The sequence below is a fragment of the Haliotis cracherodii genome, unplaced genomic scaffold (genome assembly GCF_022045235.1).
Source record: "Haliotis cracherodii isolate W230 unplaced genomic scaffold, xgHalCrac1.p SCAF_2, whole genome shotgun sequence".
Classification (NCBI taxonomy): Eukaryota; Metazoa; Mollusca; class Gastropoda; order Lepetellida; family Haliotidae; genus Haliotis; species Haliotis cracherodii.
This window is the reverse complement of record NW_027266275.1, coordinates 3,302,158-3,328,155: the sequence shown is the minus strand read 5'-3', so window position 1 is coordinate 3,328,155 and position 25,998 is coordinate 3,302,158. Positions and strand designations below refer to the sequence as shown.

Here is a 25,998-nt window from a genome sequence, read left to right as displayed (position 1 = left end):
AACATAGCAGTTATAGTCCATCATAAATCAATTAGTATAATTAGTATATAGGATATACAGTGGAAATATCGTTCTTTATGGCGGAGGTTTCCCGTATTCCGACTTCATTCATAGTACACCATCAGCTGGTCTCTATGTCACAGCAAGGATCGAAAACGGAAAGAAGTAGCTGTTTCGTGAATGACCCCCATCGTGTTATCAAAACCCCATACCGGATTTCGTTAACGATCTATCTTCCTCATTCAAATATAAATGGCCAATGCAAGAGAATAACAAGCCTAGATTTTCTGCCGAAACAGATTCCACCTGGCGTACAAAAGTCAGTGAAAATTAAATATAAATGAACCACTTAAAATCAGTGATGACACCAGGTGTCACGAAAAGGGTAAGTATGCCAGCATCAGCCATTCATACAATTTGGATGAAAACAGTAAGTACTTATTGCCTGACGCAGCACAGCAGTACTCCTGCCATGCGACGTCAGCCTGTAGCCAATCAGACAATCAAGTGATCGATGAACCAGAACATCCAGTGACACGAGAGTACCATTACTGATTTTACTGAAACTAATAAAAACGGTATGCTAATTTTGAATTACGCCTGCTGAGTTCATTGTCATTTTCAATGACTGTTCATTTTCGATGGAATAAGGAGAATATATTTGGACATCTGTCATTTTGGTGGAGATGGTACCTAACATTTTTGTGTATCCAATCTGAGATGCTGGAATACGCTGCAAAGCGTACAGGATACATTGGCACACGTTTCTCAACGTGTGGAGCCGTGGCTCAGTCAGGGTACAGTAATGATCGATGAACGGGTGAGGGAATGAAGTAGCTACGTGCGTTCGTACCCTCCGGCTCTCCATTTTTATGATCTACAAAAGGGTTGGCATGGTAACTCTCCTCTCTAATGGCGTCTTCGATAGTCACAATGGCGGGTCTGACGTCCTTGTACGTGACCTTCACCTTGTCAGCAGCTGCATCGGCCAGAGTTTGAGATTCTGGAGAATAAACATATTCAGATTGACATGGAGCTTTCTGATATTAGTTCATATATCAATGGCACTGTAAGACTGATCAACGGTTCGCCCTGATAACGTTTATAAATTTGTCCAAAGCCAATCAGTACTCGTGGGTATTACCGAAGTAGTGACGCCTAAGGCCTGCATGGTGTACCTCCCACATACAGGCAAACGAACAGTGGGTGAGTTAGTTTGTATTATTGCATCTTAATCAGCGTATCAATTTACTGTGGGATTTAAAGAGGCAAAAACTCTTGCCATGATCATAAAAATACTTTGTACGATTCCAATTATATCATAAGCATTTGGACCTCTATCAAATGGTGATGACACCAGATGTTCGTGACAAGATGAGCGTATCCAGCGGTCTCTAAAATACCAAACACATCCACAGGCACGTTAAGTGTTAACCTGAACAAACACGGGAACAAGTCAAAATAGGGAATTGCATCAGACATCATGTTGGTCACTCTGAAGCATCAAATTTGGAACCTCCACATGTCTACTATATCACGAGAAAGGTTTACTAATGCCGTAACCCTGACCAAACGATTTTCGAGCAAGATTCGTTTGACGCTGTTTAAAAACTTTGTAGAGAGAGAATGCTCGATTGTTCCTCACAGTGACCTTAAAGGCAGGGAAACTGTAAATAATGCAGGCATACATCACTTACCAATTTGCGGGCACCCAAGAGCACGGGTATGGTGCCGACAATAATTAGAGCGAATCTCGGATTCGATTACAAGATTATCGTATTCTGGCAAACATAAGTGACGCTACGTTACAAGGAATTGTCTTAGACGACTGGGCCAACCGCGCCTCGTCGCCTCCTTGAATAGCAGGGATATCCATATCATAAGAAGGTTACACGTGGGTATCATACTAACACAATCCTAAAAACTTGGTCGGGTCGAAAAAGAAAAGTTGCTCGGATCCCGAAAATCGATAAATTGACCCCGTATGGTTAACCTTGACATCACCGTAATGCCGCGCTGTGCGCATGTAGGTTTGTGATACATAATTTTCTTTCTGAAGTATGACCTTGTCTTTTTCAAATATGCGAACTGTTTCAGTAGATTCTCGTCCATACTTTCACTTGGTGAGACTAGGATGAGCCTAGTTTGTGGATTACTATGCATCAAAGTGATGTGAGTGATCGGGATTATGAAGCGTCAAGACAAGAAATCTGAAGTTAAACCTACTCCCCAGTTTGATAACCATAAGCAATCGGTATAAGGTACCTCCTACATGCCAGATTGCCACGGTACACGCCTCGCCAGCCATACTCCACCGAGGGCCATGAAGTTCACTCACCCGCAATAACGAATCCCACTGATTGCCCTGAGTATTTTACGTCTCCACTGCAAAAGAGCTGCGAAAGAAATAGGTTCAAATATAAACTGATGGGACAAATGTCCAATCCCTGCGCAGGTAATAGGTGTCTTATATCACTGAATATCAATAATCACCTGGACACATATTCTCGAATATATTATGTATTTGTTTATTTACACGTTATTTGCTATACGGCGCAGATAAAGAAGCTATGAGTAGTAATGTTGTCATCTGCGCTTCAAGTTTATTTTTCCAAATTCAGAGAAGGGACGGAGGTGTCAACGAACGGACAAACAATCATATGGCCCTATCGGAGTCGATATCGACGCTGTGACAGGAAGATACACATCTCGAGCTAGCAAACTGGAGATAATCGTTCCCTGACCAAACTCGTACGCAGGAGGTGAAGAATTACTCGGGTTGTGTCTGACGGTAAAATTCAAGTGTATTTACCTCTTCTGGGAGGAACTGCATGCCGGGGATGTTTGGCATTGTGTTGTTCTCGACTACGTCTTTGGCTGTGATGAAGTCAAAAACTCCAGGCATCAGCTGCGTGAACAAATAAAACAGTAATTATATCACCTTCCTCCCTCGGTCACTCTCTGAGACAGACAGACAGACAGACAGACAGACAGACAGACACACACACACACACACACACACACACACACACACACACACACACACACACACACACACACACACACACACACACACACACTCGGCAGCACGCCCCTGACGACTTTTACGGGCCAGGCCGAACAATAACGGAATGTTACGATTGGTAGATAGTACATGTAATATGTCAGTTCTCGTAATCCGTAAAACACTTTACTGAACACCCGTTTCAAGAAAAGAAATTTACAACTCTGGCTCTGTGTAAACTCTGTGTCAGCAGTACTATGTTAGTACACATCATATATAGAAGAAAAATGTTGAAAAATGTACACCATTTACCTCCTAAAGTGATGGAAATCAGTTACAATTTAGAAGCTTTATGAAATCAAGAGTCCGTTTACCAATGCTTCCGAAGGATCAATGTGGTCAATAGTTCCTCGGCCAACAGAGGTCAGGACGAAAGCTCCAGACAACTCTTTTGATGAGGACGGCATATCATTGATGAACTCCGCCTCGCCAGAAGCCTACATCAAATAATAAATATATAACATAAATAAATATGAAATGAAAAGTGTGTGAGCAGGGAATAATCGATTCAGACAGTTAATAGAAGCAGGTTGAAGAACAGGCTCCCAGTGCAACTTGGGCCATTTGATGAACACGATGGCAGGACGGGTAGAATCTGTACTTAGATAACTGTGTGCCATCGAACCTGACGGTGTAGATCGTTCACCGTTCTATCAGCCAGTGTTTTGGCTGGAATTTGTAATCTGCGGAGCGCGGCGTAAAACAACATCTAATAACTCTTATGCAAAGAAGAACAGGATTTGAGACACAAGACGCGCTGAGTTGTCATGAGTACATCATTCACGTTTGTCATCTGCAAGCACGATTATCGTGTTGATACCACGGGTAAACTTTTACACTGAAATAATATAATGTCATGTGAGTGAGACTGGTTCAACTCCGCAGTCAGCACTATTTGAGCTATACCATGACGGCCTGCAATGACAAACCAGTGGTTGATGGTATGAGCAAAGTCCATGTAGTCAGGGTACAAGCATCCAATCCAAGGTAGTCGCCGCTCAGAGACAACATAGGCCATGGAGACCAGTTTTATTCCGAAATCTACACGGGACAATTGCGTTGTAACGTCGAGGTATGGGGACGTTTGTATATACATATATATGATTATATAATGATTGGACAATAGAAGAAGAAGATACCTTCATAATGATTGGACAATAGAAGTAGAAGATACGTTCATAATGATTGGACAATAGAAGTAGAAGATACGTTCATAATGATTGGACAATAGAAGTAGAAGATATGTATATAATGATTGGACAATAGAAGTAGAAGATACGTTCATAATGATTGGACAATAGAAGTAGAAGATACGTTCATAATGAATAGACAATAGAAGTAGAAGATACGTTCATAATGATTGGACAATAGAAGTAGAAGATATGTTTATAATGATTGGACAATAGAAGTAATCGGTAGTTGGGTTACGACGCCATGCATGTGCCAAGTAATCAGTAGTTGGGTTACGACGCCATGCATGAACCAAGTAATTGGTAGTTGGGTTACGGCGCCATGCATGAACCAAGTAATCGGTAGTCTGGTTACGACGCCATGCATGTGCCAAGTAATCGGTAGTTGGGTTACGACGCCATGCATGAACCAAGTAATCAGTAGTTGGGTTACGACGCCATGCATGAACCAAGTAATCAGTAGTTGGTTACGACGCCATGCATGAACCAAGTAATCAGTAGTTGGGTTACGACGCCATGCATGAACCAAGTAATCGGTAGTTGGGTTACGACGCCATGCATGAACCAAGTAATCAGTAGTTGGGTTACGACGCCATGCATGAACCAAGTAATCGGTAGTTGGGTTACGACGCCATGCACGAACCAAGTAATCGGTAGTTGGGTTACGACGCCATGCACGAACCAAGTAATCGGTAGTTGGGTTACGACGCCATGCATGTGCCAAGTAATCAGTAGTTGGGTTACGACGCCATGCATGAACCAAGTAATCAGTAGTTGGGTTACGACGCCATGCATGAACCAAGTAATCGGTAGTTGGGTTACGACGCCATGCATGAACCAAGTAATCAGTAGTTGGTTACGACGCCATGCATGAACCAAGTAATCAGTAGTTGGGTTACGACGCCATGCATGAACCAAGTAATCAGTAGTTGGGTTACGACGCCATGCATGAACCAAGTAATCGGTAGTTGGGTTACGATGCCATGCATGAACCAAGTAATCAGTAGTTGGGTTACGACGCCATGCATGAACCAAGTAATCAGTAGTTGGGTTACGACGCCATGCATGTGCCAAGTAATCAGTAGTTGGGTTACGACGCCATGCATGAACCAAGTAATTGACGAACTTTTTCTGTGAGCTGGAGACTTTTTGCCTGTCTTGCAGCAGAGGGTGGTCATACACACTTTTAATGTGACGTGTCTTTGAACATGCGCGATTTTAGATGTGTGTGCCCTTTTTATATATTTCTCATTACGTTGAAAGCTCACCTCAATTCGGGCAACTGTCATGCCAATATCGGATGTTGTATGACTGTCATTTTAATTGTTGATTTCGTTGAGATTTTGATCATTTTAATACATTTTACTTCATGCATCTATCCAATTGTATATTTTAACCTTGAGAGAATTAAAACTATCGTAAATTTATTTTGGCCGTCAGCCTTATGATAGATTCTGTATAGCACGTATATCTATCCAATCGTATATTTCAACATAAAGAGATTTGCTGTTTACCATGGATGACGAAGTGTTTATACACACCTGAAATGGGGCAGCAATTTTGGGCATTGGTTGTTTCAGAGGCCATTCCGCCTTTTGTTCTGGGAAATCTCTCTCCCCCTTGGAAGGTGGACGCTCCAGAGGAACTCCCCCGGACTGCACCGAGGAGGTCTTGGACTCGCAGATGTTGAGGATGAACTGAGGAACAAATGACAAATGATCTGTATCTGTGTTTGACAGAAGGACGTAACATGTGAGTGGCGTGTTTGTCTTACCTAGAAGAGAAATAATCAACCCCCACCGTCTCTACACGGCACGATTAAACACCTGTATATGATATGAAGCCTAAATGGTCATTTACGCTGGATAATTTCACAAATATGTTCAATTTAATTCAAATCAGATGTTGTCCTTCAATACGGAATTTCTCATGTGCCTGCAAATGCTGGATGTTCTGCTCCGTTCAGTGATCATCAAATTATCATCATTTCCATCAAATGAACCATTCATTTGTTCCAAATCATTTACAACATGGCCAGAAGATTTGTATAGAAAAGAGTTATCTCTCTCGTCCCAAGACAATATGGCGCCAAAGAAAATTCTTTGATGATCCCTGTATGGGTTCCACAAAACAAATTCTTCACACAACAGCTAGGTCAACAGTTGCCGGGAAGATGTTGCAATATCGTGTCTAGATTTATTTCGAAATAGCTCGATTCCCAACCTCCAAATAGTCTGCGGGAGCCCTAACAATTATATACACTAATGTTGTTTCAAGTTACATTTAATTTGTTCATCCTGCTGGGGAAACGTTCAATTCCCTTACCTTGTAGAAGAGACTGACGGCCAGGTTCCTCCGGAACTCGACGCTTGCTAGCACTGCCTCGTATTCGGGGTTCAACTCTGATTTCAGAGAATCCAGCGCACCTATTGGATAACAAAGTAAAACATTGACATATAGCCTAAATGCCTGGTCATTACGCTGGACATTTTCACAAATATGTTCAATGTCATTAAAATCAGATGTTTACCTCCGATAAGACATCGAAGAAGATCCGGGGTCACCTCTACAAGTCGCTTTAGATGAACACTCTAATCAGTGTGTCAATGTCAAGCCTTCTAAGCTTAAGACTCCAATATTTGACCCCAAACAGTCTACATTTGCGAACTTTATCGAACGTGTGTACTTCGGTACGAGTGAGCGAAGCATACAGATAAGCATGTCTGATTTCTGTATCTCGAAAACGGATATAATCAAGGAATTCCGAATGCCAAAAATATAGCCGCTCAAGTTGTATTGTTGTTGATATTTTATATATCCAGACGTTTTAGAGCGCCATGACATCTGTGCCCAAAAGGGTTTAGTCTTGAGGGTATATTTCTGTTCTGTGGCGGTTTTCTTTTCCTAAGATCGAATCATTTTCGAAAGCTTCCATTTTCGATTAGCTCAAGCACCCACGCATCCTTCATTTAGATAGGGTGGTCAAAGTTCGCTCGGCGTTCGCTTGCGAGATATTGTATGGAGGTGACTTCGACCTCCACGCAGAGAGCTGTCGTATCGGAGTGATAGGTCTGCTTTTAATAAGATTGTAATATGTTCAACTTTGGCACCTTCACGTGGAAAATGTGTATTTGAGGAAAGCAATATAATATCTGGTAAACCCTTTCCTCTCTTTTGGAAACATGGAGGATATTTCATGTTTCAAGTGAAATGTGATGTATCTCTAATCGAGTGACGTGGAAAGGGAGATATTTTCATTGGTGGCGCAGCCATGAGTGTAAATATCTCCTTTTCCACGACACTTGATAAGCGATATATCATATTTCACTCGACACATGACATATCCTATTTATTATTACTTCACTTTTAGCTGACAGTCTCCTTTTAAAACAAATTACCCAAAACAATTTAAGCGCACGCAAACGAGATTTCGTGCTAATTTGAAGGACATAATTATAAATAATAATTAACTACATAAAATATTTGAATTGAATGTTTTAATTTCAAATCTTGTGAATTAATGAATACTCATTTTCTGTTTGAGGTATTGCAGTCTATTTTAAACAATTAACATGTTACGATCGTGAAGCAAGGCATTTGATGGATGGCTGTTGAAATAGGAACACTTTCAAACAAGTAATGCAAGAGAACATCCCTTATGCTGGTAATCATTCGCTGCATGTAAAATATTTTCACTGAAATGTAAGTGTTCCGAAGTCCGGACAGTTCAGGTACAGGGATAAGAGAAGTAGCGCTTGTGTGGAAAGTACTCGTAGTTCCGGCAAAGTGTTATTTTCACTGTAGTGAGCATTTCACTTTCTGTCACTGTTGTGAAAATATCTCTTTTCTAAACGTAAGACATTTCAGCTTTTCACACTTAAGAGCATAATAAGTTTAACTAATATCCAGCATACCGCGTAGGACTGCAGGGTCCGTGAGGGTCTTTCCTGTAAGGAACTCCTCTGTCTTTGTAGCGTGGATCTGGAGAGATGAAGTTAAACATGGTCGTAAAGTACAGGTAGATATAGTATTGGTACAGCGATGGAACTTTCGTGTCATTTGCAATGCATTTATGTATTGTTACCGTCATATACGTAGTATAACGTCAAGATCAGTATCTGACTAAAGAGACTGGACTGAAGTAGAAGCCAGGTCATCCAAATACTCCCACAGAAGATGCTAGTACTACTACTTCTACTGCTGCTGCTGCAGTGTACAGTATTACTACTGCCACCACCACTACCACTTCCACTGATACGGATACAAAAACTATTACCCTCATCTACCACCACTACCACCACTACTAAAACCACCACTACCACCACCACTACTGCTACTATTATTACTTCTGCTACTACACTACCACTACATTCACCACTTCTCCTACGTCTACCGCTACCCTACAACTTTGACAACAAACAAGTTACTATTATTAATACGACTACTACCATTACCACCACCACTATACTACTACTACTACTACAGCTGCTGCTGCTACTGCAACTACTACTACTACTGCTACTACTATCACTACTATTACTACAACTACTACTACTACTACAGCTGCTGCTGCAACTACTACTACTACTGCTACTACTAACTACTATTACTACAACTACTACTACTACAGCTGCTGCTGCAACTACTACTACTACTGCTACTACTATCACTACTATTACTACTACTACTACTACCAACACTATTACCACTTCTCACCGTCTTTTTATCAATTCCGCCATACACAAGGGAAGGTTTTCCCAGCACTTGGAACTTTGTTGGCTCGATAGTGACCCGGAAGGCAGCGTTCACATAGGCGTGTGCATTCTGGAAGACATGTACCGCACATACTTTACCATACAGCACATGGGTATGTTTTAAACTCGGTATAGAAGTTGACATCAGTTTTCTTTTCATTAGAAATTTTCGAGGACATACATAACCTTTAACTTTACAGGTGAAAGTAATATACCTGTGATCTCGGCATGACTTTGTAAGACCGGAACCTGTATTTGTCAAGCTGCTTGAATAACTCAATGGATGTGATGATCTTCCCCGTCATGTCCAGGTTCAGGGCCAGGCTGGTCAGCGTGTGAGACTTGACACTACCATCCTTGCTGTCTGAACACACAGGGGCCAAACCACGGGATATAAATCTTATATATCAACTTGAAAGTACAACATAAGTTTTAGCACTTTATTACTTTGATATTGGCAAAATAATAAATCCCAAAATATGACACTTATTAAGCTAACCTGTGCGAAGATATATGGCTTCATACAAATGGCAATCCAAATATATATAGCTATTGTCACTGACTCGTCACAACATCGCCATAAGAATCCATGATACAATTATTACAATACCATTCACTAAGTGACGAACAATGCCAGTATATTTCCGTTCACTGTGGGAATTCTGTTATGGTATTCGACTGTAAACATATCTCTGTGACTACTCAGTTGATACATGGAATCTTGTCCTGCAGCTATCAAGCGTGAACACACCTAGGACGAAAATCTTTGCCCCTGCGGCCTCCATGGGGGTGAAGACATCGGAGGGGAAGTCGGGGTGGGCGTTCTTGATCATCAGATTCCCAGCCCATGACCCAGCCTGGGGGAGAGGCAACAGAATACAAGGCCCCTGTGCGCGTGCTCGCGAGAATGGTTGAGCTACATACCTACATACTAGCATCACCATCAGCTACAATTGTACCTTCATGTTCACGTGCAATTAAATAAGTATTTCAAACTCATAAGTTTCACTTTAACTGACAAGCGTGTGGACTTGAAGTTACAAAATATAAGTTGTACTATAACTTAATGTCAAGTACATATATTTTACTCTAAATTGTAACGCTTCTAATCATTGATACATTTGTGTTACTTTTATTGGTGAGTTTACTTTGGCTATCATTACACATAGACTCGAATAACGGTGAATAAACAAGTTGGACATACACCGTATCATAAATGCGGATATTTACATTTCTGACGAGGACGTTGCCGATCTTGAGGAGGTGGCTTGCGATGCCGTTGAAGTAGCTGTAGCCCTTGTCCCCCGCCCTCTCCTGCAGGGCGTCGATGAGGGCGGAGATAGACAGACCAGCCCCGAATCGGACGCTGTTTGCAGACACCTAAACCACAAAGTGAATGGCATTGTTCAATCTGTACAAATGATCACAACTATTTGTTGGAATGTTCTTGATAAAATGGGGAGGGTAACACCTAATCCTTGTACGGCTTGATCGTGTAAGAAGTTTGGCGCCGTAGAACAAAGACGTGAATCGTCAACATGTATGACTGGTGACAACGGTGTTAATAAATTTGAAGAAGAAATACAAAAGTTGAGAAACTGCCTATTTGGTCTGTTATTAATTGTAATCTGTTTACAGGTGATCTGGTGAATGATGGAAGTGCAAGTGCTCTGAAGTTGCTATCCATAGAAGTCATGTAATCATGTGCTCCAAACTTCTAAATGCCCATCAAAGACTTGACCTGAACACTTTGAGTTAATGTTGTTTCCCGCGATTGTCAGCAGTGGTTCTACTATGGTACGGTGGCCCGTTAATATTCGAGTCTAGGTGGGCAGAATGACCAGTGGTCTATAGGATGAACACCAATCTCCGATTTCGGGTCACCATGTCAAATAGTCAACCACCTCACACACTGCAAGCAGCGGATCCCGGTCAACGACTCTTATTCCAAGCTTAGTTGATAGGGTGTCATCGTACACTGACGGCGTGAATCATTGCCCGTATCAATCACTGGACTGTCCCGTCGGGTAGCCTAGTGGTTAAAGCGTTCGCTCGTCACGCCGAAGACCCGGATTCGATTACCGACATGGCTACGGCGTAAAACCATACTCACTCACTCACTCACTCACTGGACTGTTCGGTTTTGATCCAAATATTTACAGATCTCGGTGAAACAGCTGGAATATTGCTTAGTGTGGTGTTAAACAACAAACACTATGACAAGCACGAGGCACCTGGGACTTTGTCTGCCCCATGTGGATTATATAGATGAAAGAAAAGTACCACTGATTGCATAAAGCGTCCCAGAAGTGAAAATGCATTTATTCTCTTTCATACGTCTTATGAAAAGAACGTTCATTATATTATTTCTCAATGGCAAGTGATGATTGAATTACTCATAATACCGCCATATTATATTAATGTATTGTATGATGTGTGTCACCTCAATCTTGTACAGCTCTTTGATGTCATGCAAGTCCACAAACACGTCGAACGGCCCCTCGTTTTTAAATATACCTGGAACATGGGGAAAAGATAAAGGATCTTGTCATACGGTTATGAATAGAATGTCCCTCAGTCAAGAACGGGGAACAGCAGACATTGCGTCGCTCGCTTATAACATGTGTTGCCTGCATCAGGTCAGGTAGCCCGACAGTGCCCTCTGTGTCTTAGGCACAGAGGTACTGAGTTCCCATGTTATCAGGGGGCGGTGCGGTGTCAACTGCTGGAGACAGGAGCTATGTCGACGCTCTCGCTTCATTGGCTAGTGTTGATAATTGTAGGACGCATTGAGGATGACTTAAGCTTTTGCTTCCCTAATTTCAAGAAAATGAATTGTGTACATAAGGCCACACTTTTTCATTTTTATGTTTCACGAATTTATTCCAGCTTTTCCCAACAAGGTCGGTCAAAATACAGATAAATAGCTATGTCAATCGTTTATTTATACGAAAATCATTCGGCTGATGAGTTAAAACTGCAGCTGGCTTCTTGAATCACTGATGGTGAATTAGACATGTAATATATATATATATATAGCATTATTTATTGAGGTCTATATGACTAGTGGGATACATAATAAAAATAATTATTTTTAAGTTTATTTTTTTCTTTTCCGGCTGCTTTTCAGTAGCGGCTCGGGGCAGTGAAACGAAAAATTAAATTGTGTGGCCTAATGGCTACAGTTAAGTTGCTATATTCATTGCAACTAGAAACACTACAGTTACAGATACATGGTGGTTCTCTGAAAAGGAACCAACAACAACAAAGTGATACTGTGGGATGAAGGTTGTGGGTTTGGTGAAACCTATGCGCGATGTCATGTTGTTGACAAACCAGTGCAACCCATCCACCAGACACTTGTAGAGAAGGGACGTAACTCTGCACAATATAATCTGTGGAAGTGAAAATAAAGTGGAGACATCTAGATGCTGATGTGCTCCTAAATAAACAGCTATTACCACGGAAGGCTAAGTTATTTGAGATGGAGTCTTAGGCGCAGCTGTTGGATATGGATCCAGAAACGTGCCAGAAACAAATCATCGGGGGTTCGATTCCCGTAATCGTTCTGATCAGATTTGTAGGTTTGTCAGCCCAGGAATCCAGCTCGTGGGTTTCACCGAAGGTAATGGGCTGTGTCAAACCCTACCATTATACCCGCCCCAGTTATGTTACTCCGGGCTTCCCTCCCACGTGAAGCTGACACGCCGTGCTATAACCGAAGTATTGTTCAAAGCGGCGGCGTTCAAGCAAACGCACTCACTCACTATGTCCGACTTAAGGGCTCACCCGACGCTGTGTTTCCATGTACAAGTCGAACCTGTGCCCCTTTGTTGGTTTGGAGAATACGGACCAGGTTCTTGAGAGTCTGAGGTCGGTACCAGCTCTTTCCACCCGTCTTGACCAGGAAACCGACACTATCTGCGGATCCGTTAGCACTGGAGCCATTAGCGGAACTCCCGTTAGCAGATGATCCGTTGGAGGAGTCGCCATGTCCTTCACACGATTTTCCAGTTCGGGGGCATATCTTCAAATCCTGAAAAATTGACCGTAAAACATGGGAACCATTCAACAAATAGTAACGTACGAGAGATTGATCGACATGCTATGTCCCGTTAGATAAGAACCAAGATCTCGACACCGGTAGATGATTGACACACAGACAATCATGCAGTCTGTTCGATTGTTTGTGCAGGAATTCAACTTGTCGCTTCTCTGCCACACGAGAAAAGAAAAGTTTAATTTGAACAAATTTGAACAAATTTGAATCAATGAAGAGGTGCAGTGAGGACCCCGGGATGACTGCGTGGTACTTCCGGTCTTCATCAAACACTGGAAACGTTTCAGTCGAGACTGAGTTTTAAGGAATCATATAGTGAGAACCACAGAGCGACATAATAAGACACTCAGGGCCGTTTTCCAGAAACGATTTTAACGCTAGTTGAACTATTGGGTTGGGGCTAATAATATTACTTTGACATGGCCCAGCCTAGCGTCTAAACATTTAAATGGTCTATTAGTTCTTGAATCAGTATACACCATAGGTTGCCTTGCCAACGAAATACACAGTTTCTACTTTGCTTGGTTCATGACGAAACAGCGCTTGCCTCAATGTCAATGCATGATGCGCCGGGTATGGTGGAGTCTTTCGCAAAGGATTTCATGGCGTCGAGGATGGGTCTGTATCCGGTACACCGACAGATGTTTCCGCCAAACTGGTCTTCGATTTCCTCCTCGGTCGGAGTAGCGTTCTTTTGTAAAATTCTGTTAATTTTCAAGAAAAGAATTGATTGATTTCAGTAAGATATATGAGGCTTTAATAAAATATAAATTAAATATATGCAGCTTTGATGATATTAGAAATGGATGTAACCTCTCTTTTACAATAGCAAAACTTAACAATACATGTTCATGGCCATCCCTGGAGTACAGGAGCCACACTTACCCATACATGTTTATGACCATCCCTGGAGTACAGTAGCCACACTTACCCATACATGTCCATGACCATCCCTGGAGTACAGGAGCCACACTTACCTATACATGTTCATGGCAATCCCCGAAGTACAGGAGCCATACTTACCCATATATGTTCATGACCATCCCTGGAGTACAGTAGCCACACTTACCCATACACGTTCATGGCCATCCCTGGAGTACAGTAGCCACACTTACCCATACATGTTCATGGCCATCCCTGGAGTACAGTAGCCACACTTACCCATACATGTTCATGACCATCCCCGGAGTACAGGAGCCACACTTACCTATACATGTTCATGGCCATCCCTTGAGTACAGGAGCCACACTTACCTATACATGTTCATGACCATCCCCGAAGTACAGGAGCCACACTTACCCATACATGTTCATGACCATCCCTGGAGTACAGGAGCTACACTTACCCATACATGTTCATGACCATCCCTGGAGTACAGGAGCTACACTTACCCATACATGTTCATGACCATCCCTGGAGTACAGTAGCCACACTTACCCATACATGTTCATGACCATCCCTGGAGTACAGTAGCCACACTTACCCATACATGTTCATGACCATCCCTGGAGTACAGTAGCCACACTCACCCATACATGTTCATGACCATCCCTGGAGTACAGTAGCCACACTCACCCATACATGTTCATGACCATCCCTGGAGTACAGTAGCCACACTCACCCATACATGTTCATGGCCATCCCTGCAGTACAGTAGCCACACTTACCCATACATGTTCATGACCATCCCCGGAGTACAAGAGCCACACTTACCCATACATGTTCATGGCCATCCCTTGAGTATAGTAGCCACACTTACCCATACATGTTCATGACCATCCCTGGAGTACAGGAGCCACACTTACCCATACATGTTTATGACCATCCCTGGAGTACAGGAGCCACACTTACCCATACATGTTCATGACCATCCCTGGAGTACAGGAGCCACACTTACCCATACATGTTCATGACCATCCCTGGAGTACAGTAGCCACACTGAGTGCCGTTGAACTCTGCGATTCTCTTTTGTATTGGGTGGAATCCATCCCTGGAGTTCCCGAGTCCCTCGGTCGTGGTGATGCCCCAGCCGTCCACACTGTACAGGGGACACAGGCACTGGGGGTACATATTGATAATGCATCAGTGACACACTGTACAGGGGACACAGGCACTGGGGGTACATATTGATAATGCATCAGTGACACACTGTACAGGGGACACAGGCACTGGGGATACATATTGATAATGCATCAGTGACACACTGTACAGGGGACACAGGCACTAGGGCAATTACCAACAAAGTAAGTAATTTTATAAAACGCCAAAGCCAGATTATCGATAACTCGATTATCCAAAGAAACATTTTCCGTTGTGTTTAAAGGGTAAGGTGTAATACCAACAGCCCCGGATAAATGTGTCGTAAATACTGATAAGGTCTTAGATAACATGGTTGTACTTGGAGGTTCCCGTTGTGGTATAAATGTTGCGTTTTGTGTAATGATTATATCTTGAGTTGACATTGATTGGTTGAATGTGGAGTTTGAAGGATTGATTGAGTGTGGTTTGTCTTTGATTGGTTGAATATGAGGGTTAATGGAATGGTTGATGTTTATGGACTGGTTAACAGGATGGCTTAAGCTTGTGCTTCAAGGGCTGGTTGAATGTTTGGAGGTTCGCAGAATGGCTTAGCTTGTGGTTCATAGACAGGTTGAATGTATTGAGTCCTGGATTTTAGAACTTCAAATGGTCACCGTCTCGAAATCCATCTATCTGAACGGTCTGGAATTATACAGATAGCATCCTACTTCAACATAAACACGGTCCCAGGAATCGTTCCGTACACTTACGGAGTTGATAGAAAATGACGTGTCCTTCCCGGTGCTGGGGTCAGGTTTGGTGACAGTGACGGCACAGCAACCACATCCTCCCTCCTTACACATCACCTTGGTCCCCCTCAGACTCGCGCCCTCGCGGATGTAGTCGTTGAGGGACGTCGTCAGGTCATATTCGCCATTCACTATTTTCAAATAAAGCCGAATATATCATTATATCGTCTATTTTCTTACTTTAGAGTTTCCATTGGCATTTGTAATAAGAAGTATACAAGATAGTTCGCATAGCTGCATATGTATGTAGATGAACCCTGCTTTCCCGGAAAACCGTTTTTCTGGGGCTTACTCATGACAAAGTCTAAATATTATAATACAAAGGTCATCACCCGAGCCCATGATTCATCAAACCAAACTGTATTAGTTTAGAATACCTTAAGGAATACTCTTCAGGCTAACCCTATTGTTCCATCAAAGACATTTCTTCACAAATAGTATCTAAGTCTTACAAATCAAGGAATACAATTATGAAGAGTGGGGTACCATGAACGAGAGAAAATGAACCTTTCACACAGACATATATACAAAAAGAAAACATTGAAAATTATCAGTTAGACATATTCAATGTATTAAGGAATGTCTCTTATAGGAATATGAATATGGTGAGAGCGACGGACTCACTGAGGGACCGATTATCGGTTTTTCGAGTTAATTGTCTTGCATAAAACTCAATAACATTGTCATTTTATAAATAACGCTAGAAAAGGCACTTGTATGTATAAAATTATCAGCGACAAAACCCTTTCCATATTCATAAGAAATCGCTGCTAAAAACAGAGTCCATTGTTCGATTCCGACAATATCATGAGCATGGGTTTGTGAATCACTATCACTATAATAGCACATTGTGATGATGTTTATTTGATGATTGGGGGAGACATGAATGCCAGAACTAGCACTGAATCGGATTTTGTAGAAGATGATATCCTTGAATATCTCGATGGACATGATACCAGTGTATGGGGATTTCTGTTAGACAATTTCAGCTTAAAAAGATTTTCTGTGGATTTATCTTTGAATAATTTTGGTAAGAGCTTACTAGATTTATGCAGTATACTAAATATACATACTATGAATGGAAGGTGCGGGTCAGACGCCGGGATGGGAGATTTTACTTTTATAGGAAACCAGGGTGCGAGTGTGGTGGATTATGTTATTGCCTCGTCCGAATTGTTTGATATGTGCCATAGCTTTGACATACAGTGTCGAGCCGAGTCACCACACCTTCCTGTCACGACTAGTTTGCGTACGCTAGTATGTGACCTTATGTCACGCAATACACGTAACAATGCTTCCTTCAAATTTGTGTGGGTTGAAGAGAGTGAGTGAGTTTGATTTTACGCCGCTTTTAGCAATATTCCAGCAATATCACTGCGTGGGACACCAGAAATGGGCTTCACACATGGTACCCATGTCGGGAATCGAACCCGGGTCTTCGGCGTAACGAGCGAACGCTTTAACCACTAGGCTACCCGACCGCACCTGGGTTGAAGAGAAGGCTGAACAGTTTAGAATAAACCTTATTTCTGGGACTGCTCATGATTTACTGGAGAAGGCTGTAGATGTAGCATTTGTTAACGTTGAAGAAAGTATTGGGTATATTATTGACGCTGTTATTATTGCTGCATCTGATATGAAGAAAATGAATAAGGGCTGTTAATATGACCAACAATGGTTTGATAGCGAATGCCAGCTACTTAAAAAGGAACGATGTAGACGTTTAAATAACTTTGGAAGAATAAGGACAGAGGATCACTAACAGACTATAATAGAGTAAGAAATCAGTACAACGATGTTTGTAAGAAAAAAAAGAAAAAATATTTCGAACAAAAACAGAACCTGTTGGAATCAAGCATAGATAATTCTAAAACATTTTGGTCATCGCTAAAACCCATTAAACCAAATAGATATTGCAAAAATGATATTGATATTTAAGCCTGGTTTAAGCATTTCTAGGAATGTGACATGGAATTCAACAAAGATAACGTTGACAGTGTAACAGCTGATATTATTGAATGTCCAATATCTAAAGAGGTAAGATAATGAGGCATCTGGAAATGATAATGTGATAGCAAAGTTTTTTAAATATTCCTCAGATATTTTATTACCATATTTGGAACTTATCAAAGACATGGGCTAAGTAGCAAAATTGGAAAGTTATTGTGCTCTCTGTATAAACATGTGAAGGTGTGTGTCCGGAACAATGGCGCTATATCGGATAATTTTGTAAGTAGCATGGGTGTCCGAAAAGGGTATATATGAAGTCCCTTCTTATTTTCCTTTTTCATAAATGATTTAGCATATCAAATCCAAAATAATTGCACTGATGGAATACAACTACACCCCGAAACTATTAAATTATTTCTGCTTCTTTCGCTGACGATATAGTCATGTTCTCGAGCACAATACATGGTTTGCGAAAACAAATACATGTATGAGAGAGTTATTGTGACGGGTCAAAATTTACTGTAAATATGGATAAAACCAAAGTTGTAGTTTTTAAAAATGGTGGTAACATATCAAGAAAAGAAAAATGGCTTTACAGAGTTGTTCCATTTTATAAATACTTAGGCGTGTGTTTTACAAGTAGATTAACTTGGTCATGGAATGCACATAACATTTCATTGCAAGCCAAGAAAAGTTTTGTAGGCATATTAAAAAGTCTTAGAGTTCTGGACAATATTACATATGATGTTCATTTTAAAATATTTAATACAAAAATAAGCCCGATTCCATTGTATTGATCAGAAATTTGGGGTCTAGAACATTTGGATGTTATTGAGAAAATACATTTATATGCATGTAAAAAGCTCTCTGGTGTAAAATCTAGCACAGAAAACGCAAGGGTATATGGTGAATGCGGACGGTTTCCCATGTATGTCAATAGTTATTTAAAGGTTATTACATACTGGGTCAAGCTATTAAATATGCCATCTTCAAGATACCCTAGAAAATGTTATAATATGATGCTTCTCTACGACAGCCACGGGAAACAAAATTGGGCATCAAAAGTTAAAAACATTGATACGAACGTGGATATGGTTATATTTGGTTACAGCAACATGTAGATATGCCACAGCATTTCTTCTCCCGTTTGACACAGACCTTAAAAGATATGTACATCCAAAAACGGCATGGTTCTTTGTCCAGTTCTAGAAAAGCAAATTACTACTCTACATTTAAGACTACTATTATACTAGAACCTTATCTATTAAGTGTAAATTTACATAATTTTAGAACAGCTCTTTCTCGATTTCGTTGTGGCTCACATGATCTATTTATTGAAACAGGCAGATATGAAGGTATTTCAAGATAACACAAACTTTGTAGGATTTGTAAAACTGATTGTATTGAAGATAAATATCACTTTTTATGTGTATGTCCAGTGTATAAAGATTTAAGAGCAAAATATCTAAATAACTATTTCTACCGCAACCCAATCGGTAACAAATTTTGTAAATTAATGACTTGTGGTTGTACAGAAACTATTAGAAATTATCAATGTTCATTTATCATGCTATGAAACTAAGAAAACGTATGAATTTGTAACACGCCCCAGACAATGTACTTTTGGCCTTTGGCATCATAAGTACCATGAATAAAGATTGATTGAATCACTATCAAATAGTGATGATATCAAGTGTTCGCGATAAGGTGAGCGTATCCTGCCTCACCGGCGGCACCCGTCACAAACACATGCACAGGCAAATCAATTGTTCACCTGAAAAAGAAACAGGGGAACATATGGTTCAAATCAAAATAGGGAATTGAATTGACATAATGTTTGTCACTGTTGCGATAAATTTGGAAATGTCCTCCATAAAATGTTTTGAAAGCTTTCACTAAGGCCTTGAATGTTGTAACCTTGATTAAACCGCCACCTTACAACACATTGATACAACCTCAGAAGGGTGACTATCAGGACGACGATGCATAATGCTATTTGTGAGACGGAGGCTTACCTGTGTATGGTTTTCCATTGATGGAGAAGTTGACGGGGCTGATGTCCTCCGTTCTGGGGAAAACCAAATGAAGATATTGTACATGTAAAGAAACTAGATGGATTTAGTACAAATTATTAATCATATGAATACAACAACAACAACAACAACAACAACAACAACAACAATAATAATTATAATAACATAAGTTTTTCAAGGTGAGGCTATCTGAACGACCACTGCATCGAGATTATGTCAGCAATCCTGCAGAATCCTTCATTTGGATGAAGTCGGCTGGCCTGAGAAGTGAAACAGAAGGCTTTCTGTTTGCAGTTCAGGACCAGCCACTTCCCACTCTAAACCGTCAATGTGTGATTTTGCATCTTAAGGTTTGGATGCATCTGTGCTATTTTCTTTTCCAAATACATTTCCTTTGTCATAACCATGATAGTATTTTAGGGCCTTTTAAAAAAATGATTAATCTATTATTGCTAAGATTTTCTTCCAACAGGGCTAGCGCTATATGTTGTATTACACCTTCCTTATCGTTATTGTATGTTGTGCCTATTTGAAAACGCTGTAACGTAATTTGTTTTATTTTCTTTAGAAGTCCCGCTGTCAAAAGATAACATACATTCAACTGCTTTAGGGTGGTGGGTGACCCAGAATGAATGCTGGTATCTCGACAGCACACTGACAGCGACACATTAACTGACCCGTCTACTTGTAAACGGTGAGGAATTCCTAAATAGATGCAGCATGTATGCGCACAGAAACACGTTTTAATCAAAAAGTAATGCTTTTGAGGTAAATGCAGATGATGAACATGGAATATGCCGAACAGGGTGACAGTGTGTAAGTATTCAGCGTATCGTGTAACCCGAGTCGTTATGAAGCCATGGATGTGATGTGACACGACACGGGCGGATCCAGCAGTTTTAAAAGGCGAGGTCCACAAGATGAAAGTACTCTCTCAGTCAATTCACAGCCTACAACAAACTACACCGCCCCCCCCCCCCCCCCCCAAAAAAAAAAAAAAAAAAAAAAAAAAAAATGTGGGGTGGGGTGGGGTTTGATGGGGTGGGGTGGGTGGGTGGGTGCGGACGGACCCCCTGGACACCTCCTCGGGACCCCTCTTCTGGACCCCCTCTGGACCCGCCTGTGGACAATTAACGCGAAGCGCCCTTGGCCTACACGGAATGGTGGCATGCACACTAAGTGAAGGTATAATACTTATCATATAATATTAATAAGTTCTGAAAGTTCAATTATATCACTGGAAAGAATTACTAGTTAGTCATGTCAGAAAGCAATTTAACAACAAACTGTAACAAAAGATGGTTCAAGTGTTAAAAGTGAACCGACATGTATTTTTTTAACTTAAGAACAATTATTGTGACTTATTGTATAACATCAACAGATGATGGCTTTCAATAAATGATTTTGCTTTCCCATTAAATGAATACATGTTCAGCAAGAGAACCCACACATAATGCCGGGACATTCGGCGTAATACTGCCAGCATACTCTTTCACTGAGTCTACACAGCAGTGTACACAGTAAGGAAATTGTCACAAATCAGGGCATTCACTGAGAAGAAAGGACATATCATGAATGGACTGTGGTGAATAGAATAGGACGTGTCCTTAATCACACAGGTCCGGGATGCACGTAGTTAAGTGGTTAGTTCACAGAGGAGATGTATTTCGGATGAAGTATCAATACTCAGACTGAGTATAATTGAGTATGGGTTTAGGAAGCTTTTTAGCAATTTTCCAGCAATACCACGGTGGGAATCACTAGAAATGGGCGTCGTGTATTGCACCTAAGTTGGGAATCGAACCTGGGTCTTCGGTTCGTGCGAACGTTTTAACCACAAGGCTACCCACTGCTCCTTTAATACTCGCAAGCTAGAGTGAGGCCTGAATACACCTGTGACATGTGCGTTACACAACAGCACTAGCAGCAGTAAATGTGAATATGTGTCACATTATGTGGCTTGTTGATAAACGTGGCTTAATGGAATGAGAAGCACGATCATGCCTGGGTGAATGTCGGCATATGACAACGTTTCGCAGTTCTGAGATTTACATTTAAATGTATTTCAGTATACAGCCATCTGTACAGGGATCCCAGACACTCTCTTGACCAGGCCCTAGCTGTAGACGAGTCGTCAGTGCCATCATAATAGAACACTCATTTTACTAATTTCTAGTGTTTCATTATTATGAAAGTGGTGCTCGTTTATGGTGTTCATCACGATATGTTGGTATGTTTATTTATGACTTTGTGTATACATTTCCCTGGTACTTCAGTCGTACAACCGGGCTAGCAAAGTTACCAAACCAGATTTTCTAAACAGACGAACAAAAGACGGATAAACATAAAACTAGCATGAGGACAGAAACTTGATATCAACATACGCAGAAGTAACTAAATAATGAGTTTAACGTTGACGGTTACCTCTTACACTCAATTAAAACTAGAATGCTGAGGTACTTTAGTGAATACACTACTAGCCCGATCACGGAACAGTTTTACCTTACAATGATAACATCAGGAGTTCGGGTTACTGGTATTAGATTCTACCGGCCTTCTACGTTTCACTACAAATCAAAAACCCTCTTCAACAACACCTACCCAGTTTGTTTTGAGCGCGAGTTATCATCCGTGCGAAAGCGGACGGGACAGAAAATATTATATTTTTGCTGGCTGTATCTTATCATCTCGGATTCGAAGTCCAGATTTAGACCGATTGTGACCATTGATCTGTCATCCCTATGTTCGTGGCAACCGTTGGCGACCTGGTTCGCTCTTTAGATTTCTTCCACATAATGTTGGCACAATGATATAATGTACTCAGCGCCCCATCTTTTCCGAGGATCGTGTTGTCAGGCGATACTGCTGTAATCTAGACTTGCTAAATAGCATAGACTTGCATGGGCTGTATTGGATATATTTGTGTCATATATGTATATATATTTGTGTATGACAAACTACCCCCACCCCCCACCCCCCTCCCCCACAACGATGCTGTTGACCACGTTGACAAATAGAGAACTGACATCCATTTGTCTGTCGGAGTTGAGTGATCCTGTCAGGCATAGAACGGTCCCTGTGTCTGTTAGCTGGGGATTGCGTCAGTACAGCATACGTGCTCTCTCTCCAATAGCCTTGGGGATTCCGCGGGTTGTGTATTTATATATGGTACATGATGACGAATCGTTTCTTAACATTTGTACTTAATTTCAAATCGTTCCTAACACTGGTATTTGATATCGAATCGTTCCCAACACTGGTATTAAACTCAAATCGTTCCAAACACTGGTGCTTAATGTCGAATCGTTTCCAACACTGGTACTTAATGTCAAATCGTTCCCAACACAGGTGCTTAATGTCGAATCGTTTCCAACACTGGTACTTAATTTCAAATCGCTCCCAACACTGGTATTTGATATCGAATCGTTCCCAACACTGGTACTTAATGTCAGATCGTTCCTAACACTGGTATTTGATATCGAATCGTTCCCAACACTGGTACTTAATGTCAGATCGTTCCTAACACTGGTACTATATGCACACAATGCTATCGGTGTCACCCGCAATGATATTGCTGCCAATGCAACCCAGCTGTTATGTGCAACATTATGACAAGCTCCGTGAATCTGTAACATGACACGTGAATAAACTGCTGAAACCCTTCACAAATAGTGTCAGTTTCACATCAAAATGTGTGAAACACGTGCATAACACACTTGATATAGCAATGTTGAAATGTTTACTACTGATCAGTATATCTGATAAATACGACTGACAAATATGTTCCCTCAAAATACTGCCAGTAACAGAAATTCCTATCAGCATCTTATAAGAGTTATGTTAATAACCGTTAATTGTTGACTGAAAATGAATTTTCGAAATCACATCGGCATTATAAACCCGATATGTACGTGATTACTGAAGGAAATGTGGAAAAGTAGAACTTTGTTCCAATAATATTGTGCAAACATAAACTTAAGTACAAACGAAACTTGATATCCCCATTTTTCTTTCCAATATAAAGAAAAGCATACTATTTTGATTTGATTCACAGAAAATATTATTTATTAGTCTATGGCACGTGAAAAAAACTAGGTGTCATCGGTGTAATCCGAGTAATGGAGCGATCAGTCTGTGTGACATTATATTGTCCTAGCTAGAAAAGTTGGTAATATACTGGTAATATATGTCTTGTATGACCACCAATGGCAGATGACGGCGTTAGGTAGTGTTCGCTCAGAATATTTCTTTATTGCTGAAACTCAGCATGGTTTTGAGTTTTGCTTCGAAATATTACCATTGATAGGTGTCATGTTTCTTTAGTACTTCAGTTCATATGGTAGATCATCTATTGCTATATGCAGTAACAAAGGAATATGACGTCAATGAGTCGTAGACGTAGTCCCCCGGTGCTTGAAAATATATTAGGGAATGGGTACATAGGCATACGACTACGACTGGGGTGAACACTATATTTGTGGAAAATGAAATATTAATTTATCAATTAATGAAATATAAGGCTTTAGTTTCAGTGCTCGACAAATGCCTTCATTACCAAGGAAGGAAAATGTTGATAACGCATACAAACACATACGCACACACACGCGCAGGCACACACATATACACACACACGCACGCACACGCGTAACACATACATACACACACAAACACACATGCACACACTAATACACACACATACACGTACACACACACGTACACACACACGTACACACACACACACACACACACACACACACACACACACACACACACACGCTATATCCATATCACACGCGCGTTTACACCTGTTTGAGAAAGATAGCTTGCATATTGTGATCATAACTATACCGTACAAGTGTATTTAAATGTAATCATCTTCGAAAAACTAGTGTTTGGTACTCTTAATTCTTATTGAAAACACATCACAACATGACTTAGTAATAGTGTTGTCATACGTTGATCATATTTGGATCTGTGTATGATATCATATGCGCACACAATGATTAGTATCGGGCAATTAAATAACCTGCGTAACGAGATATAATAATGTCGTCCATTGTCAACGTGGCCTCTACCCGTCTATTCTCTGTCCGCCATATTTTCATAAACTGCTACGTCATGTGGTTAAAGCCGGGGACGAGCCAATGAAAAAATCCTTACCTTGAGCTTTGGACTCGCTCCCCGTCACTCACTCTACAGGCATGACTTGCATATTCTCCATGTTTATGCACATAGAATTAACATGCACAATTCCTTGTCATGCAGAAATGTGTGTACCCCGGAGTTCATGAATACATTGTTGAACAAAAATATATCCAACATGTTTATTTCATTTACACCAGGCAAAGAACTGCGTTACATAAATACAGTCACTTAAACGACACTGCAAGCCACAGTTAGGTATGGCTGAGGTCTGTCAAACTGACTTAATAATCCGTTGCTCCGCAGAGAAGGAAATGGCTTATAAATGTCGCTTCGGCAATTAGCGAATATCTCCTGCCGCTGTCAGTTTCTGGTATATCACATTGTAGTGTGTAACTAACATACCAGATATATCTATGAATGGCTTGTCAAGCGAAGTCGTTATACCTGACACATATAGTTACACAAAAACACCACACATAACGATCGATAATTCTCCCTATCCTGCACAAGCTTCACTAACGGCTAATGGGCAGCTGGGTTCACGATACACCCCTAATATGTAAAAAAATATTTTTACCTTCTCTTCGTGATTTTCAAACCCCCAACGGCAGGCATTTTGCAATGTCAGTCAACAAAGTGGTTCAATGCCGGCGTTGTGTTACTGGCTGCTACGGGCGGTGTACGAAGTCCTCGTCCCAGGTCAGTTTATAACTGGGTGGATGTTTACATTCCACTACCGGCCGACACAGACCCTCCTCGCAACTGGATTTCCGTCGAGTCACCCCCTCCGAGGGTGATCAACGTCGAGAAAGTTCGCCGAAAGACACTTCAGCAGTGACACTGCAATGTGTGCTCAACCATCGACTCAGTTTTACCCATGTATTAGTCAATAACCTAATACAAGCGTAGATTGCATAAGACCGCCACGTTCACTGACTATTCAATATTCGACACTGCAAGTACAAGCAGCCTTG

General features: G+C 41.1%; 1 protein-coding gene across 1 annotated transcript in view; it reads right to left on the bottom strand.

Moving 5' to 3' along the window:
* The window catches only part of LOC139469472 (xanthine dehydrogenase-like), a 49,073-nt gene extending 23,075 nt beyond the window's left edge, over window positions 1-25,998 (bottom strand). Inside the window, exons 1-18 of the mRNA XM_071251653.1 lie at window positions 25,602-25,998; window positions 19,862-19,914; window positions 15,858-16,027; window positions 14,966-15,126; window positions 13,616-13,772; window positions 12,798-13,044; window positions 11,452-11,525; window positions 10,239-10,388; window positions 9,760-9,865; window positions 9,224-9,372; window positions 8,971-9,078; window positions 8,169-8,235; window positions 6,580-6,680; window positions 5,796-5,951; window positions 3,379-3,501; window positions 2,813-2,908; window positions 2,339-2,396; window positions 854-1,003 (exon numbers count right to left, since the gene is read on the bottom strand). Of these exons, the coding sequence (XP_071107754.1) occupies window positions 854-1,003; window positions 2,339-2,396; window positions 2,813-2,908; window positions 3,379-3,501; window positions 5,796-5,951; window positions 6,580-6,680; window positions 8,169-8,235; window positions 8,971-9,078; window positions 9,224-9,372; window positions 9,760-9,865; window positions 10,239-10,388; window positions 11,452-11,525; window positions 12,798-13,044; window positions 13,616-13,772; window positions 14,966-15,126; window positions 15,858-16,027; window positions 19,862-19,914; window positions 25,602-25,639 (2,164 nt within the window). The 5' untranslated portion in view covers window positions 25,640-25,998. The remainder of the gene's footprint in view (window positions 1-853; window positions 1,004-2,338; window positions 2,397-2,812; window positions 2,909-3,378; window positions 3,502-5,795; window positions 5,952-6,579; window positions 6,681-8,168; window positions 8,236-8,970; window positions 9,079-9,223; window positions 9,373-9,759; window positions 9,866-10,238; window positions 10,389-11,451; window positions 11,526-12,797; window positions 13,045-13,615; window positions 13,773-14,965; window positions 15,127-15,857; window positions 16,028-19,861; window positions 19,915-25,601) is intronic.